Genomic DNA, 17,006 nt, shown 5'->3' with positions numbered 1-17,006 from the left:
TTACTCTGTTACTTTACGGCTTTGCTTTAACATCTGTACAAAATGTACAGACCGTAACCATTAGGATCATAGAGAAACAAAACCTTTAATGGATTCCTGTGAAATTGTACGAGTTACGTAGGAACAGGAGTGGACCATTCAGCTGCTCAAGCCTGTTCTGTCGTTCAGTTAGATTTATGGCTGTTCTGTACCTCAGCTCCATTTAACCACCGTTGATCCATATCCCTTGATACCCTTACCTAACACACATTTTTCAATCTCAATCTTGAAAATGTCAATTGACCCAGCATCCACAACCTTTTGGGGTAGAGTGTTCCAGATTTCCACTACCATTTGTGTGGTTCCTGAATTCACTTGCAAATGGCTTGGGTCTAATTTTAAGATTGTGCACCCTTGTTCTGGACTCCTCCACCAGAGGAAACAGTGTCTCTCTCTCTACCATATCGAATCCATTTGCCATTTTAAATACCTCAAATAGGTCACCGTTCATCCTTTTATACTCGAGGGAATACAAACCAGGTTTATCCAACCTGTCCTCATTAATTTAACCCATAAACCCCTGCATCAATCTGGTGAATCAGCGCTGTACCCTCCCCAAGGCCAATATATCCTTCGTGAGGTGTGGTGCTCCAGATGGGCTCGATACAACTGAGGCATCACTTCCTTCTATTTGTATTCTAACACCCTTGAGATAAAGGCCAGCATTGTATTTGTCTTTTTTCATTAGTTTTTATACCTGTCCACCAGCTTTTAGTGATCTGTGTACATGGACACCTAAATCTCTTTGGCTCCTCCACAGTTCCTAATTTCTCACCATTAAGAAATTACTCCGATTTTGGCTTTTTGATTCAAAGTGGATTGTTTCACATTGAACTCCATTTGCCACAGTTTTACCCACTCACTTAGTTTCTCTGACCCTTTGTAACTTCCTGCTCCTATCTGCACAATTTACTGTGCCTCCCAACTTAGTGTCATTTGCAGACTTGGATGTACAACTCTCTCTCCCTTCATCCAAGCCACTGATAGCCAGCTATCCAAGCGAAATGTGAGATATACATTTTTCTATAATCAGATAAGATGCAAAAATTTCTGTCACTGAAGTGCAATATTTTCATGGTCTTAGCATAGTTCCAAACTGCTACATATGCAAATTTACTAACTCATACCTGGTGTACTCCCATTTTATAAGGCTCATGACATTATAAAACCATAGACATTTACAACACAGAAGGAAGCCATTTGACCACTTGTATCTGAGCCAGCTCTTTGCTACAGCAATCCAAAACTAATCCCACTGCCCTGTTCTCTCTCAACCTGTATTTTTCTATGTTTCAAATGTTTATCCATTCTTCTCATAAGATATAAGTGTCTTTGGCTCAGCTACTTTCTGTAGCAAAGGATTCCATGCTAGAACAACTCTCTTTTTTATATTAAAAAAAATAGGTGTAGTGCATATATATATATAAAAAAAAGAAATACCTGTTTGGATTTGTGATGAATGATTCCTATTTTACTCCATTTCTAGGAGAAATCAAGTGGGCGTACTGCTCACTACAAGCTGACCTCCACAGTTATGCTTTGGCTACAAACAAACAAGGCTGGCTCTGGCACTATGAACCTCGGTGGCAGTCTGACCAGACAGGTATTGTAGTGTGCTTCTGCCTCTGAGTTAATGCTTTTATTGCTCTAAACAGAAAAGGCCGTTGATTTTGAAGTTTCCCCTCCCTTCTCTGCAGAAAAAGTTACGGTGTATCCTTTTATTAAGGCGGTTTGGTCAGCTGAAATAAGATATACAAGAGCTAGTGCCTCTAGTTGTTTTGTTTTACCTGACAGAAAATTAGCAATGTGGAACATTCCTCTACCTGTGCTGCTTTGGTGAAGAATGGCTTAGGTAGGTAAGAGTTGAAGGGGGAGAGATTTTGTTTACATTCAACGCAAGTTATATGTTGTTCTGTTGATGTAGCTATGACTGCAGGGACTGTTTGAATGGTTGGTTTAGGTCTCTGTTTACCATTGGCAGTGTGCTTGTTGGGAGAAATGTTTGGCACCTAATGTATCTCTGGGGAGTGACTGAAGGAATAACATCTGTTAGCTTAAAGATTGAGCACGTTCAGTTATGCCTATAAATGGAATAAAAACAGTTGTGCCAAAGTTACATTATCTAGGCTAAATACTGCAGCCTGTGGTATTAACATGTGCTTGTACAGGCAGACTGATGTAGATAAACATATACTTGTACAGGCAGACTAATTCAATGATCACTATATTCTGTAATTCTGGTTAGACCCCACCTCGCTGATTTGAAGTTACACAACCACATTTTCAGTGTGATCTGAGAAGATTTGCTGTTAAACTATGTAGATCCAAGATTACAGCCAATATGTATAATGTAGCTTACATATTAAATTAAGAATTGGGTTGAAAATCATGCCTCCAGGTAAAGTATAAAACAAGTCTGAAATTTGCTTTGACAATTTTCAAACACCTTTAATATTTTTTCCGTTTGTAGAGTCAAATCTTTAACTATGCATGAAGAGCTGCTCCCAATGTAATCTTGAAATAATTAGTGATTATGCATTAGTATTGGAAAACTGATTGCACAAATGTTCATCTATTGGCATGTACTGGGCTAAATGGCAAAGGATTCAAGTAAATACTCGGGACTGTATAAGGATTTGTAATCCTAGGGAATCATGCCTGGTTCTGTGAGACTTTAAACTGAGTGAATAAGTGTTCTAGAAATACAGCTTGCTGATGGTAGTTAATAGAAGCTTTATTATTGAAGTTGAATGATTGACTTTTCATACACACCTAATCAGTCATTTTCACAATGTGACTCCTTTGTAGCCGACTTGAAAAAGGTAGGTTATAGGGTAATGTAAAGTAGCCTATCCAAGCGTTACTTTGATGGTTCACCAGACTGCAGTGGAGTGGTGCTAATGGGTCCAGGCCTGTGATTTTCCCCATAAGGTCTTGATTTTCACTGTTCTGTTGGGGATAGTATAGAGGAGAAATAGATGCTTACTCTGAAGAGATGGAATTGCCAGGTATCGCCCCAGACTGCTCTTTTGTGTACCTTCTCATGACCAGCTGAGTGGCAGAAGCCAGGAATGCAAGGACAGGACGAAAAGGAAAATGTTAATGTTTGCATGTACGTTGCATCCGCATTTCAGTTTACATTCAGAAGGGCTTTAATATCAGAACAAATGGATGCTTTTCAAGGTAACCCCAATACACAGTTAGATTCATAGGGGTCAAGTTTCGGCCTGAGTTGCTCCTATTTTTTTGGAGCAACTGGTTTAGAATGGAGTATCTTAGAAATTGCAATTCTCGGCATTTAGTTTGCTCCAGTTCTAGTCAGTTAGAACAGTTTCATTTTGGAACAGATGATTTTTTTGCAAAAGGGGGCGTGTCCAGCCACTTGCACCTGTTTTGAAAGTTTAGATAGCGAAAACTTACTCCAAACTAACTTAGAATGGAGTAAGTGTAGATTTTTGTACGCTCAGAAAAACCTTGCCTACACTTTACAAATCAGGCGAAGGTTACAAATCAGGTGTAGGGAACGGGGGGGGGGGGGGGGGGGAGGGGGGGAAGGGAAGTAATTAAATTTTACAAGCATTCAACAGTCTTACTTATACAAATAAAGAGCCATCCTGACTAAAAAATTATAAACAAAGCAAAGACAAAGTATTGAATATTCCTACCTGTGTGAAGCAGCAGCAGCCTTTGAGTTGCGGTGTTTCAGGCAGGCCTCCCATGTTGGAGACGGGCGGCTTCAGTGACTCGACGGCAGTCCAACAACAACGGCAGCAAGCAGCCTTCGAGTTGCGGTGCTTCAGACAGGCTTTCCTTCCATGTAGGAGACACGGGCGGCGACAGTGGCTCGACGGCAGCCGAAGACACAGCAAGCAAGCAGCCTTCGAGCTGCGAGGGAAGCTGAGGCCATTCGGCCAGGGGCTAGGGGCGGTGGCAGTGGCTGACGGCGGCCGAAGACACAGCAAGCAACCTTCGAGCTGCGAGGGAGACTGAGGCCATTCGGACAGGGAGAGGCAGCCAGATAGCAAGTTTGAAACTTAAATTTGCAGAATGGGTGCTACATTGTCAACACCACGGATTATGAAATGGTTCAGCAGTAATTCACTGCATAGGAGAGAATTGATTAGAGCTCACCGCACCAGGAACGTCGTAGCCCGTAGGCTGATGGGCAGGAGACCTTACCCACGTCGGCAATATCGAGCCAGGCACTCGTACCTGGACATGAGCGAGGCTGATTGTGTCAAAAGGCTACGTTTCCGCAGAGAAGTTGTCGCTGGGATCTGTGATCTGCTGAGAGCAGATTTGCAGCCCAGAAGCAGAACGCCAACTGCCTTGTCTGTTGAAGTGAAGGTAACAGCTGCACTTGCCTTCTATGTCTCGGGATTGTTTCAGGCTACAACTGGAGATGTATGCGCCATCTATCAACGTGCAATACATGCCTGTGTTTACCAGGACACGGCTGCACTGTGTGCGCGAAGGAATGACCATCAATTTCCCAATGACCGCGTAAGCGATCCATGAGAGGGCTGTGGGCTTCTTCAGGATTGCCGGCTTCCCAAAGGTACAGGGCTGCATTGATTGTACCCACATAGCCTTGCGAGCACCTGTGGAGGATTCCGAGCAGTACAGGAATAGAAAAGGTTTCCACTCCATCAATGTGCAGCTCATATGTGACGACAAGCAGCGCATCATATCAGTCGATGCGAGATACCCTGGCAACACCCATGATGCGTTCATCCTACGCAACAGAGTTATATCTGACATGTTTGAGCAGCAGCCAGAAGGGCAGTGCTGGCTACTGGGAGACAAAGGGTACGGCCTGACCACCTGGCTCATGACACCCCTACGCGTGACACGGACAGAAGCTGACCATCAATACAACATGGCGCACATTGCGACGTGCAGCATCATTGAGAGGACCATGGCATATTGAAACAGCGTTTCCGATGCCTGGACCATTCGGAAGCCACTTGCAATACTCTCCTCAGATTGTCGGTCACTTCACTGTTGTGTGCTGCATGCTCCATAACTTAGCCATCATGAGGCAGCAGGAGCTAGTAGTGGAACCAGAAGACCCACGTGAGGGTCCAGTGCATGATAGAATTACAGAAGAGCAGGATGTGGATGATGACGACGATCAGGAAAACATGCAAGTGACTGATGCCGGAGCACGAGGTCGGAGGAGGGAAGTCCATCGTGCTCCTTTAATGATTGCTCGAGCCCTGCGCCAGCAGCTCAGCCATGAACACTTCAACTACTGATGCCTGAGGGCTCTGCGACCACTGTTGCGCATGGACATGTTTATTCTTTGCAGTTGTTCCTACGTTGTGTTGTGTTAATGGAAAATGAATCAGTTTTAATGAAAAAATATTTTATTGAAAAGTTAACGTCACTAATAAAATATTTGTTGTATCAAACTTTACTTTTTAATATGACTCGAAGATCAGTTTAAAACTTTAAGATCACTTATAAACTTGTAAAGTTACAAAACAATTTCAATGTGAAAAATCTTACACTCAAGATCACTTTTTAGATGCAAAATTAAATAAGTTACAAAATGTGAGAGCATTTACACTAATCACTTAAAAACCCCAAGATCATTTATAAATTGTAAATTTACAAAACTTACAAAACAATTTCAATTCGAAAAACGCTTCTACAGCTACATCAAGAACAAGAGCAAAAGCAGCAAAGAAAGGCTGCAACCATCTCTCATCCATATCTCAATGAATGTTCACTTCTTCATGGGGGTGTCATTTGATTGGTGGGGCTGTGTGCCCTTATTGCAGCAGTTACCTCCCTGACGGCCCGTGCCGTCGCTTGCATGCCCTCCCTGACGGCCTGTGCCATCGATTGCACTCCCTCGGACATTCCCTCCCTAAGTTCCCGTGTTATTACTGCTATTTCTCCTGTGAGGACCATCACCTCTTCACCCACTGCACTGACGCTACCGATGAGTGATCGGGTAAGCTCATTGATCTCCATACCCAATGCCACAACCTGAGCCACATCTGTTGCACGCTGCATCTCAGGAGAGCGTGTCTCCAATCTCCTTCTCCTCTGCTTGGGTCTGTTTTGTGGCACCACTATACTAGGAGGTGCGGGCACGGACGGTGGGACGCTCTGTCCAGGTGGCAGTACTAGAGAGAGAGGCGCGGGCTGGGATGGTGGGGCGCTCGATGTTCCAGACGACAGCACTCGAGTGCGAGCCGTGGGCTGGGATGGTGGGCGAATGGGTGTAAACTGCTCCATTATATCACCAGCACCACTGGGAACCGCAACGTCGGAATCAAAACCATGGAAGGTGGAACCAGAACCTATGCAAGGGGTTGAAACTCTGATGCCCCTTACTGGGGGCTCATAAACATTAATTTTGAAGCTCTCCCCTGTAGACATTTCGGTCATCGCCGCCATCATCCAGTCTGGATCGTCCACATCTGGTTGTATCTGTATCTGGTTGTTCTGTATCTTCAGGATTCTCAGGGTTGGCATCCATCATCATCATCATCATCATCATCATCATCATCATCATCATCATCATCATGTTCTGCAAAATACATCAGAACAGTCAAATGTTTAACAGCAAGGGGGGGGGAAAGATGGGTGACATGAGTACTCTCACACATAGCAGGCCAGGCAGCAGGTTGATTTGAAGGGCCATGATGCATTTTCAGGACTTACCCTCTTTCTCGCGTGCGGGCCCAGCTTATGCTGTACTGATTGCTTTTCTCCATGTACGACTCATCATAGCAGCTACCCTCTGTTCCAAGGGTGTCAGTGGTTGCAGATTGGGCGTGCCTCCTCCTGTTCGAGTTGCTTCCCTTTTGTTGTGGGCCAATTTCTTCTGCAAAGAGTAAAATATAACTTTTTACAGAGTGCGTCTTTCTGGGACGTACAGATAGTCACATTACAATTGCGATTACATTAAAAATTGAAAATATTACTTGCACTAACTACTTGACCAATGTCGTGCCATAAAAGCACTCCTTCACACACACAAAAAATCACCAAAATTCAATCCCAAGCCTTTCCAGAGGACCACAAGACAAATCAGCACTTTTCTTTAAGTTCCTTTAAAAATGGCCGAGTGCCAATGTTTCTGGGCTACTGCGCGCGCGCACGCTCCAACCCGCATGCGCAGGGCTGCCAGCACAAAGTTGCCTCATTTAACTTAGCCCTGCCCCCCTCCACTTGCAGAATCGGTGCGACTCTGTGGCTCCGCCCCCCCTGCTGCTGTGTGCGCGCCGAGCTCCCAGGGACCAGCAAGAAGCCGGAGAATTAAGAGGTATTTTTCTGTCGCGCTTTTAGGCACGAAAATTGGGCATCCAGGTCGGGACTGCGCCATTCTAGGCGCTGTCCGAAACTTGACCCCATAGAAACATACAGCACGGAAACTTCAATCCCTTTGTCATTCATCCCAGTACAGCTATTTGGTCCAACGTGCTTATGCTGGCTCTTGGAAAGAGCTATCCAATTAGTCCAGCTCTTTTTCCCATAGCCCTGCATGTTTTTCCTTTTCAAGCATATATCTAATTCTCTTTTGAAAGTTACTATTGAATCTATTTCCGGCACCCTTTCAGGCAGTGCATTCCAGATCATAACTCGCTACGTTTTTAAAAAAAAATCTTCATTCTCCTTCCCCCCCACCCCAGGTTCTTTTGCCAATTATCTTAAATCTGTGTTCTCTGGTTACTGACCCTCCAACCAGTGGAAACAGTATCCCTATCTACTCTATCAAGACCCTTCATAATTTTGAACATCTCTATTAAATCTCCCCTTAACCTTCTCTGCTCTAAGGAGAACAGTCCAAGCTTCTCTCGTCTTGCCACATAACTGAAATCCTTCATCTCTGGCACCATTCTAGTAAATCTCCTAGGCACCCTCTCTAAGGCCTTGACATCCTTCCTAAAGTATGGTGCCCAGAATTGGACACACTATTCCAGCTGAGGCCTCACCAGTGATTTTGTAAAGGTTTAGCATAATTTCCTTGCTTTTGTACTCTATTTATAAAGCCAAGGATGCTGTATGCTTTTTTTAACGGCCTTATCAACTTGCCCTGCTTCCTTCAATGATTTGTGTATATGAACCCCCAGGTGTGTCTCTTCCTGCACCTGCTTTAAAATAGCCTTTATTCTTTTGGTGCAAACACTTTTGTAGTTAAATGTGTCACATTTGATGTGTTTGTTCAAATTTGAAATAAGTCTTTAAACTCTAATTTGTAATTAAAAATGTTCCACAAGTTTTTAAGCTTGTCTCCTATGCCTTTGGGAGGCCAATGAGTTTTGGGGTGCAAATTCATCTTTGCCGGTATTAGGAAAATCTCGACGAGAATGAGGCTCCAGCAGAACTATTTGATTGGAAGGTTTTTTTTGAAGTCTGGAAATTAAAACACGAAGCTTCAAACATTTTCTGATTTTTGCCAAAAGGCTGAATGTGTGCTGTCCAGGTTTAATTGAAGCAGTTGCAAGGTGTGGTATAGGTTAGACTACAAAGTGGCTGCTCAAAGCTTCGCCTACACAGTTCAAGTAGCATGGAACTGCTTCATTAGCTTTTTCAATTTGTCAGTAATGTTGGATATTAAATATTGAATGACATCAATGGATATGAAAAGGGACTAGATACTGCATGAAGGCAGGATCGAACACCAAAAGTGTACAGAAGTGTTGTAGAGCCGATTAGAAACCTTATTGAGAGACAGAAAAGTGCAGCTCACTGAGTGATTTGAAAGGTTTATAAAAATTTATAATAAAAGCATGATTTGTTGAATGGTTGGCTGTGTTTTAGAAAAAATAGATTATGCAGATCCAAGATGGTTGAATGATTTACATGAACAGTATGGTTTATTTTTGGTTATTCATAATGAATTGTGACTGGAATCTGAAGAATGAAAGGTAGTTGCCATCCATTGGTATTGGAAAATGGGATTTTTACTGTTCACTAAATTCCATCTTTAAAGATGCAAGTGTCCATAGTTTCTGTTTAACATATGGAAAATAACATCTATATATTTTAAAACAGAAAACTACATTAAACACTTTAGAATCCTGAAGAGTTAAATTATAAAGTTTTTTAAATGTCAATGAAACCCTGTGTGCTGTAAATATTTGATAGAAGTGAAGCATAAACACTTATATTTCTCAAAGAATAAAGCCAAGATACATAATTACTGCTGAGCCGTGGATCTTGCCAATAAAAACACTGTTTAATAAAAATAGATGTTTTTGTGCTGCTTGCTGTCAACTGTGTAAGGACAAACTTTAACTTATTCTCCAGTTAGGTACCTTAACTTCTGCTTTCAATTCACTGCACAAGATAATATGTAATGGACATGTAAGATGTGTTAAGATTGCCTTTCAGGATAACTATAGAAGCTATGAAAGGTACTCATGTAATGAAGTAATGGGATAGCACTGTGACTCAGCTTATTATCCTCCACCAATATGTCTGATTTAAGGTTTATCAGGTTTCCTCCCAGAGAGACTGATGGAGTTACCCTTTCTTGGGAAAGGCCTCTTTGGTAGAGTAGTAGATGACATAATGAAATTGTTGCGCCTTTCAGCGAATGGCACTCTAGCCCAATCTGGCAGACACACTGACTGCTGGAGAGCATACATGACAAACTTCCTTTTGGCCCAAGGAACATGCGCAAGGAGTAAGGAACATAGGTTTAGAAACAATAGGTCATGCTTCACAAGTTTACTGGAGTTCAGTGAGGTTTAGTTAAATTGGTACATAAGGGCTATCCGATCCAATGGATGTAAGTTATCTGAATTTTAAGGAAGTTATTGATAAGTCCGAATCCTATGGAACTTCGTGAACAAGATTAAAAATCATGGAATTAATAGCATTGAAAACTGGCTTAGTAATAGGAAGCCAGTAATGAGTGGGACAAGCTTTGGCCTGAGCACTGACTAGCAATCTGTTCTGAGTCCCTGCTGTTCAACCTATCACAAATGATGTGGAGTGTGCTGTTTGTGACATTGGGTTATACAGTCAGGTAACAAGTATGAATTAAAAATTAATATAACTGTAGCTTTATCGATGTGCCAAAGTAGGTGGTGATTGGCTTTATAGCAGTTATTCAGAGCCGTCTTGGTTTTTCTTTGAATCTGAAAAATTTGCCTGAACTTGCCTAATCTGAAATACTGCGACATCTGTACCAGTTGCATCAGAAATTACTATTTATCTAATAAAGTGGAAGTGATTAGATTTAATGGATGTGTTGCAGAAGACTACAAATGAAGGCTTTGCATGCTATGTTTAAAGCATTCAGATTTCTGTCAGTGATGGATTAAGAATCTTCAGAGTTATATAACCAATCAAGCATGATTTTCCAGTTTGGATACGTTTTGTTTTCTATCCAGCTTTGTAGAAAAATCAATGATAATTAATTTCTGTTTGACAGTGCACAGGCTGGAACAGGGAGAAATGACTAATAGCTTCAATTCTCACTTGGGCAGCTGCTAATGATACGAGCCGCAATCTCATTATACCAATTAATATTTTATTAATTACTTGCCTAGTTACTTCATGATTTAATTGTTTCATCCTTATGTATTCAATTTCCCCATTTCCACTCTTGCCTCAGCTCATCTGCTGCTGAAACCTTTGTGATGCCTTTGTTACCTCTAGACTTGACTATTCCGATGTATTCCTGGCTGGCCTCTCTCATTCTACCCTATATAAACTTGAGGTGATCCAAAACTCGGCTGCCCGTGTCCTAACTCACACCAAGTCACGCTCACTGCTCATCCATCACCCCTGTGCTCGCTGACCTACATTGGCTCCTGGTTAAGCAAAGCCTCAAAATAAGAGATTATTGGGATTATGCTGCACAGCCTTTGTTGATGTTGTGGAAAAGAAAGTTTCTGTATACCTTTTTGTATGGTCTCTCTACCTGCAAGGATACTTCACAAGATCCCAGTTGTTGCCCTGGATTTTGATAGTGCTGGCTTAGATGGTTCTGCTTATACAGAGATCACTTCTTGGCAAGTATGTGAAAAAACTAATTTCTTGAAGTTATCTGCAAGGTAGCTCCTGGATGTTGTCGAGCTTCTGTTGGAGCTGCACTCATCCAGGCAAGTGGAGAGTATTCTATCACACTCCTGACTTGTGCCTTGTAGATGGTGGAAAGGCTTTGGGGAGTCGGGTGGTGAGACACTCGCCGCAAAATACCCAACCTCTGACCCGCTCTTGTTGCCACAATATTTATGTGGCTGGTCCAGTTAAGTTTCTGGTCAATGGTGATCCCCCCCCCCAGGATGTTGATGGTGGTGAATTTGGCGATGGTAATCACAGTTGAAAATCAAGGGGAGGTGTTTACACACTCGCTTGTTGGAGATGGTCATAGCCTGGCACTTGTGTGGCCCAAGCCTGAATGTCGTTCAGGTCTTGCTGCATGTGGGCATGGGCTGCTTCATTTTCTGAGGACTTGTGAATGGAACTGAACACTCTGCAATCATCAGTGAACGTCCCCACTTCTGACCTTATGATGATTAACGAAGCATCTGAAAATGATTGGGCCTAGGTCACTGCCCTGAGGAACTCCTGCAGCGATGTCCTGGGGCTGGGATGATTGATCGTGGGTATGGTCTTCCATATTCTTAGAAGTTTGAGTGCGATGAAGCTCCCGCCCAGCTTGCTTCTTGATTATTCTCCCCTTTTCGGCCATGGCTCAGTGGTCGCCCTCGCCTCTGAGTTGAAAGGTTGTGATTTCAAGCTCCACTCCAGAGACTACAACACATAACCTAGGCTGACACTTGATAGTGCATTTCTGAATAAGTACAGCATTGTTGGATAAAATGGTAAACAGAGGTCTCCTTTGCCCTCTCTGGTCGACTGAAAGATCCCATGACACAATTCAAAAAAGAGCTAGGAAGTTCTCCTGGTGCCTTGGCCAATATTTGTCCCTCTAACCACTGCCATCAGAACAGATCATCTGATCATTTATTTCATTGCCATTTGTGCGACTTTGCTGTGCACAAATTGGCTGCAATGTTTCCCTATATGGCAACAGTGACAGCACTTCAAAAAGTACCTCACTGAGTGTGAAGCACTTTGGGACATCCTTGGGACTAAAAGGTGCTTTATAAAGTTCGTTCTTTCCTTCTTGCCATTATCGTTCAGGTGCCTCCTCTGATCATGGAAATAAAGAATTGATTCAGAATGTAGCCACAGTGTAAAAATAATTAGGGCACAACCTAAAACCGAAAACTTTTATAATGGATTCTCCAGTTCTGTACCATGTTCTAATAAGCTTTTTAGTTAACAATAGGTTTTCAAACATATAAGATTCTGAGGGGGATTGACAGGATAGATGCTGAGAGGTTGTTTCCCCTGCTGTAGAATCGAGAACCAAGGGTCACAGTCTCGGGATAAGCAGTTGGCCATTTGAGATGAGGAAGAATTTCTTCACTCAGAGGGTTGTGAATCTTTGGGATTTTCTACCCCAAAGGGCTGTGGATGCTGAGTCATTGCGTATATTCAAGGCTGAGATATAGATTTTTGGACTCCAGGGGAATTAAGGGATATGGAGATTGGTCGGGAAAGTGGAGTTGAGGTCGAAGATCAGCCATAATCTCATTGGATGGCATAGCAGGCTCATGGGGCCTTATGGCTTACTCCTGCTCCTAATTCTTAGGTAAATTCACTTTTTGCCAATTTGTTTGTTTTCAAACCTTCTTGTCTTCTAAGTTAGGAGGCCTTCTAATGGCCCCTAACATACTACCCTATGTAAACTATAGAGGTCATCCAAAACTCAGCAGCCCGTGTCCTAACTCGCACCAAGTCCCTTTCACCCATCACCCCTGTGCTTGCTGACCTACATTGGCTCCCGGTTAAGCAACGCCTCGATTACAAAATTCTCATCCTTGTTTACAAATCCATCCATGGCCTTGCCCCTCCCTTTCTCTGTAATCTCCTTCAGCCTCAACCACCCCCCCCCCCCCCCCCCCCAGATATCTGCGTTCCTCAAATTCTGCCCTCTTAAGCATCCCTGATTATAACTGCTCAACCATTGGTGGTCATGCCTTTAGTTACTGGGCCCTAAGCTCTGGAACTCCCTCCCTAAACTTCTCTACTTCTCTTTCTTCCTTTTAAGACGCTCCTTAAAACCTACCTCTTTGACCAAGCTTCTGGTCATCTGCTGTATTTTCTTATGTGGCTTGGTGTCTTATGACACTCCTGTGAAGCGCCTTAAGACATTTTATTACGTTAAAAGCGCTATGTAAATAGAAGTTGTTGTACATCAAGATATGTAGATTGGAGCAGGAAATTACTAATAAACAGCCTTAACTGAGTGGGCAAAACTATGGCAGATGGAGTTCAACGTAGGAAGTGTGAGGTCATCCACTTTGGATCCGTTAAAGATGAATCAGTATATTGTCTTAACGGTGGGAGATTAGAAGCTTTGGAGGAGCAAAGAGATTTGGGTGGCCATGTGCACAGATCACTTAAAAACTAGTGCGAAGATACAAAATTAATCAAAAAGGCCAGTAGAATGTTGGCCTTTATCTTAAGATTGTTGGGATACAGAAGTGAAGAAGTGGTGCTTAAGTTGTACAGAGCCTTGGTTGACCCCATCTGGAGTTTGGGGAACTGAACCTCAGGAAAGATACATTGGTCCCGGAAGGGGTACAGCGCTGATTCACGAGAATAATTCCAGGGCTTAAAGGGTTAGATTATGAAGGCATGCAGCATAAAACTTGACTTTTATTCCCTTGAGATTAAATGGTTGAGGGGTGGTCTAATTGAGGTGTTTTAAATGTTAAAGGAATTCTAAAGGGTAGGCACAGAAAAACTCTTTCTTCTGGTGGGAGAATCCAGAACAAGAGAGCATAATCTTAAAATTAGAGCTACGCCAGTTAGGAGTGAAGTCAGGAAGCACTTTATCTCACACACGGTGGATCTCTCTCTCCCCTCTCTCCTTCCTCCTCTCCCTCTCTCTCTTTCTCTCTCTCTCCCCCTTTCTCTCCTCCCCCTTTCTCTCCTCCCCCTTTCTCTCCTCCCCCTTTCTCTCCTCTCCCTCTCTCTCTTTCTCTCTCTCTCCCCCTTTCTCTCCCCCCCCTTTCTCTCCCCCCCCCTTTCTCTCCCCCCCCTTTCTCTTCCCCCCCCCTTTCTCTCCCCCCCCCCTTTCTCTCCCCCCCCCTTCTCTCCTCCCCTTTCCCTCCTCCCCTTTCCCTCCACCCCTTTCCCTCCTCCCCTCTCCCTCCCTCCTCCCCTCTCCCTCCCTCCTCCCCTCTCCCTCCCTCCTCCCCTCTCCCTCCCTCCTCCCCTCTCCCTCCCTCCTCCCCTCTCCCTCCCTCCTCCCCTCTCCCTCCCTCCTCCCCTCTCCCTCCCTCCTCCCCTCTCCCTCCCTCCTCCCCTCTCCCTCCCTCCTCCCCTCTCCCTCCCTCCTCCCCTCTCCCTCCCTCCTCCCCTCTCCCTCCCTCCTCCCCTCTCCCTCCCTCCTCCCCTCTCCCTCCCTCCTCCCCTCTCCCTCCCTCCTCCCCTCTCCCTCCCTCCTCCCCTCTCCCTCCCTCCTCCCCTCTCCCTCCCTCCTCCCCTCTCCCTCCCTCCTCCCCTCTCCCTCCCTCCTCCCCTCTCCCTCCCTCCTCCCCTCTCCCTCCCTCCTCCCCTCTCCCTCCCTCCTCCCCTCTCTCAAAAAAGGGCAATTGAAATTTCAAGACTTGAGATTGATATATTTTTTTATAAAGATAAGCATATCAAAGGATATGGAACAAAGGCAGGTAAATTGAGTTGAGGTGCAGATCAGCCATGATGTAATTGAATGGCCTACTCCTGTTCCTGAAGATGTTGATTCTGACATAGTGTACAGTTGCTAGGATGCTGGTAACAATAAGAGCAGGATCCCTGGCTGGTTTACCTCCCTAGCCCAGGTGCGCTGAGACAACATTTACTGCCACCATAGGTCAGATCAGCACAAAACAGGAATTAAAGCCAAGACCTTAGTTGGATGAAGCCATGGGAAATTTTACTTCGTTAACGGTGCTATTTAACTACAAGTTGTTGTTTACTGACTCTAACAATATGCCTTAAGTGGTATTTCATGAGATGTATGTATATATACTGCTTTGCACAGTTCTTCTATTGGATCTCTCTCATTATTTAGGCTATCTTTTACACTGGTCTCCCTTTGGGCCCAAATTTGCCCAGGAGTTGCTCTGTTTTTGTTTGGAGCAACTTGATTTTTCTGGAGTATCTTAAAAATCCCCATTCTGCACATTTAATTTGTGCCAGTGTAAGTGAGTTAGTTGGGATTTTTTTTAGTTTAGTTTTTTTTTCAAAAGGGGGCGTTACCAGCCACCTATGGCTGTTTTGGCCATTTAAGTCAGTTTGGACAGCTAATAGTTGCTCCAAACTAACTTAGGCTAGCGTATGTGGCAACTTGTGGCCGCACAGAAAACCCTTGCGGAGAGTTAAGAAATCAGCGCAGGTAGCCAGAGACTGGGGGGGCAGGGATGGGGGAGCGGAGAGGACCTTGCAAAGCACTAAACACCTTCACAACAACTAATACAGATCTTGTACTGTAACTTTTGCATAATTTACACATTCCACTATATAAAGCTTCATAAAATATGCACTTATATCATTTATATCAGAAGACAAAGGGTTTCATAAAACCATTTATGAATCAAATATTTTGCTAGCAGGGCTATATTAATGCAAGTTGTTATCTTGTGACATCACACCATCATGAGTTAGTGATCGTGGGTGGTGCAATGATAGGAGTAATACAACTGGCCTTGTCATCGGGTTAGGGAGCGGAAAATCAATCGGGGTTCCAGCTCCTGGTCGCTATTCATTGAGCCTGCTGGAACTGTTCTATGTGTAGAGTTCAGGTGAAAAGTGGAACAGGCTGTGATGTCCCTCGTGGTCACATAGTTTGCCTTTCTACGATTGTCAAGGCTCGGGCTTACAAATGAATGAACGATGGTCACTTGCGCAAGGTACCTGAGGGTGTCCATGCAGTTACTCCCCAATAAGGCACCCGTGGGTGCTGACAGAATGTTCCCAACAGGGCATCCACGGGCATCCATGCAGTTGTTCACTAAGAATTGGTGGGATTTAAAAAAAAAAATCGACTTAAGTCATGATTACTAACAAAACAAAAGCCTCGACCAGATATTTGCTGGTACTGAGAGATCAAACCTAAGAGGAAAGTTTTCTCTGGTCATTCTCACCTCTTAACAGCCAGTTGCAGTGTGCGATTGACGGAGACTTTTTCTAAATCATTTAAAGAAACTCTCCTCTTTTCCCCCCCCCCGATCAAAAGTCTTCCCACAGCAATCTGTTTCTTGTAGCCCTCGGTGCGGGGAAGGCTGCGACAGGCCACTTGGCCCAGGATAGGGACGGGACGCGTTGGGTCCCTCGCTGCAGGCACGCATCATCACAATCATGGGAGGAGCTGCTGCGCATGCACGAACGCTCTACTGCGCATGTGGACAGCTGCCGGCACACTTAGTCGCAGGGCCCTAGCCCCCCCCCCATGGACTCGCCACAACGCGCCAAGCCCTGGGAAAGTCGGCAGAGGGGCCAGAATATGGGGATATTTTTTCAACGCCATTTTGAGCGCAGGAAGTCGACGCACCTCACAAGTGCGCCGAAAAAACCGGAGGGCCAAGTTTGGGCCCTTTTATTTGGACTATAATTTAGCCATGGGGTGCTGTGTAAGTGGTGCATTACTGGAGTTCTGTGTAAGGTAGTATATCACTGGGGCATTTTAATTAGACTTGTCTAATCAGGAAAAAAGATGATTATCCTCATTAGTCACGATGTTATATGTGTATATTTGCATAGATAAATGTTTCATTACTTTGTGTTTTTAAAAAGTTTGGGATGGGAAGTATTTTATATTCTAATGCTGCCATTATGAAGGGGAATCTCTGTTGTGCATTGTTAGAACACGAAGATTGTTAGCCTGAATGTGTAGACATTGTTCTCAGCAGACCACCCATCTAATGCAGCATAAT

At 44.0% G+C, this 17,006-nt stretch overlaps 1 protein-coding gene across 2 annotated transcripts in view; it reads left to right on the top strand.

Moving 5' to 3' along the window:
* The window catches only part of capzb (capping actin protein of muscle Z-line subunit beta), a 109,617-nt gene that overhangs the window by 80,765 nt on the left and 11,846 nt on the right, over positions 1 to 17,006 (top strand). For both annotated transcript variants that reach the window (XM_070860313.1, XM_070860312.1), the window contains exon 6: positions 1,526 to 1,642. In XM_070860313.1, coding sequence (XP_070716414.1) covers positions 1,526 to 1,642 — 117 coding nt within the window. The remainder of the gene's footprint in view (positions 1 to 1,525; positions 1,643 to 17,006) is intronic.

Source organism: Pristiophorus japonicus, chromosome 18, assembly GCF_044704955.1.
Source record: "Pristiophorus japonicus isolate sPriJap1 chromosome 18, sPriJap1.hap1, whole genome shotgun sequence".
Lineage (NCBI taxonomy): Eukaryota > Metazoa > Chordata > Chondrichthyes > Pristiophoridae > Pristiophorus > Pristiophorus japonicus.
The sequence above is the reverse complement of the archived record's forward strand: the minus strand, read 5'-3'. Positions and strand labels throughout refer to the sequence as shown.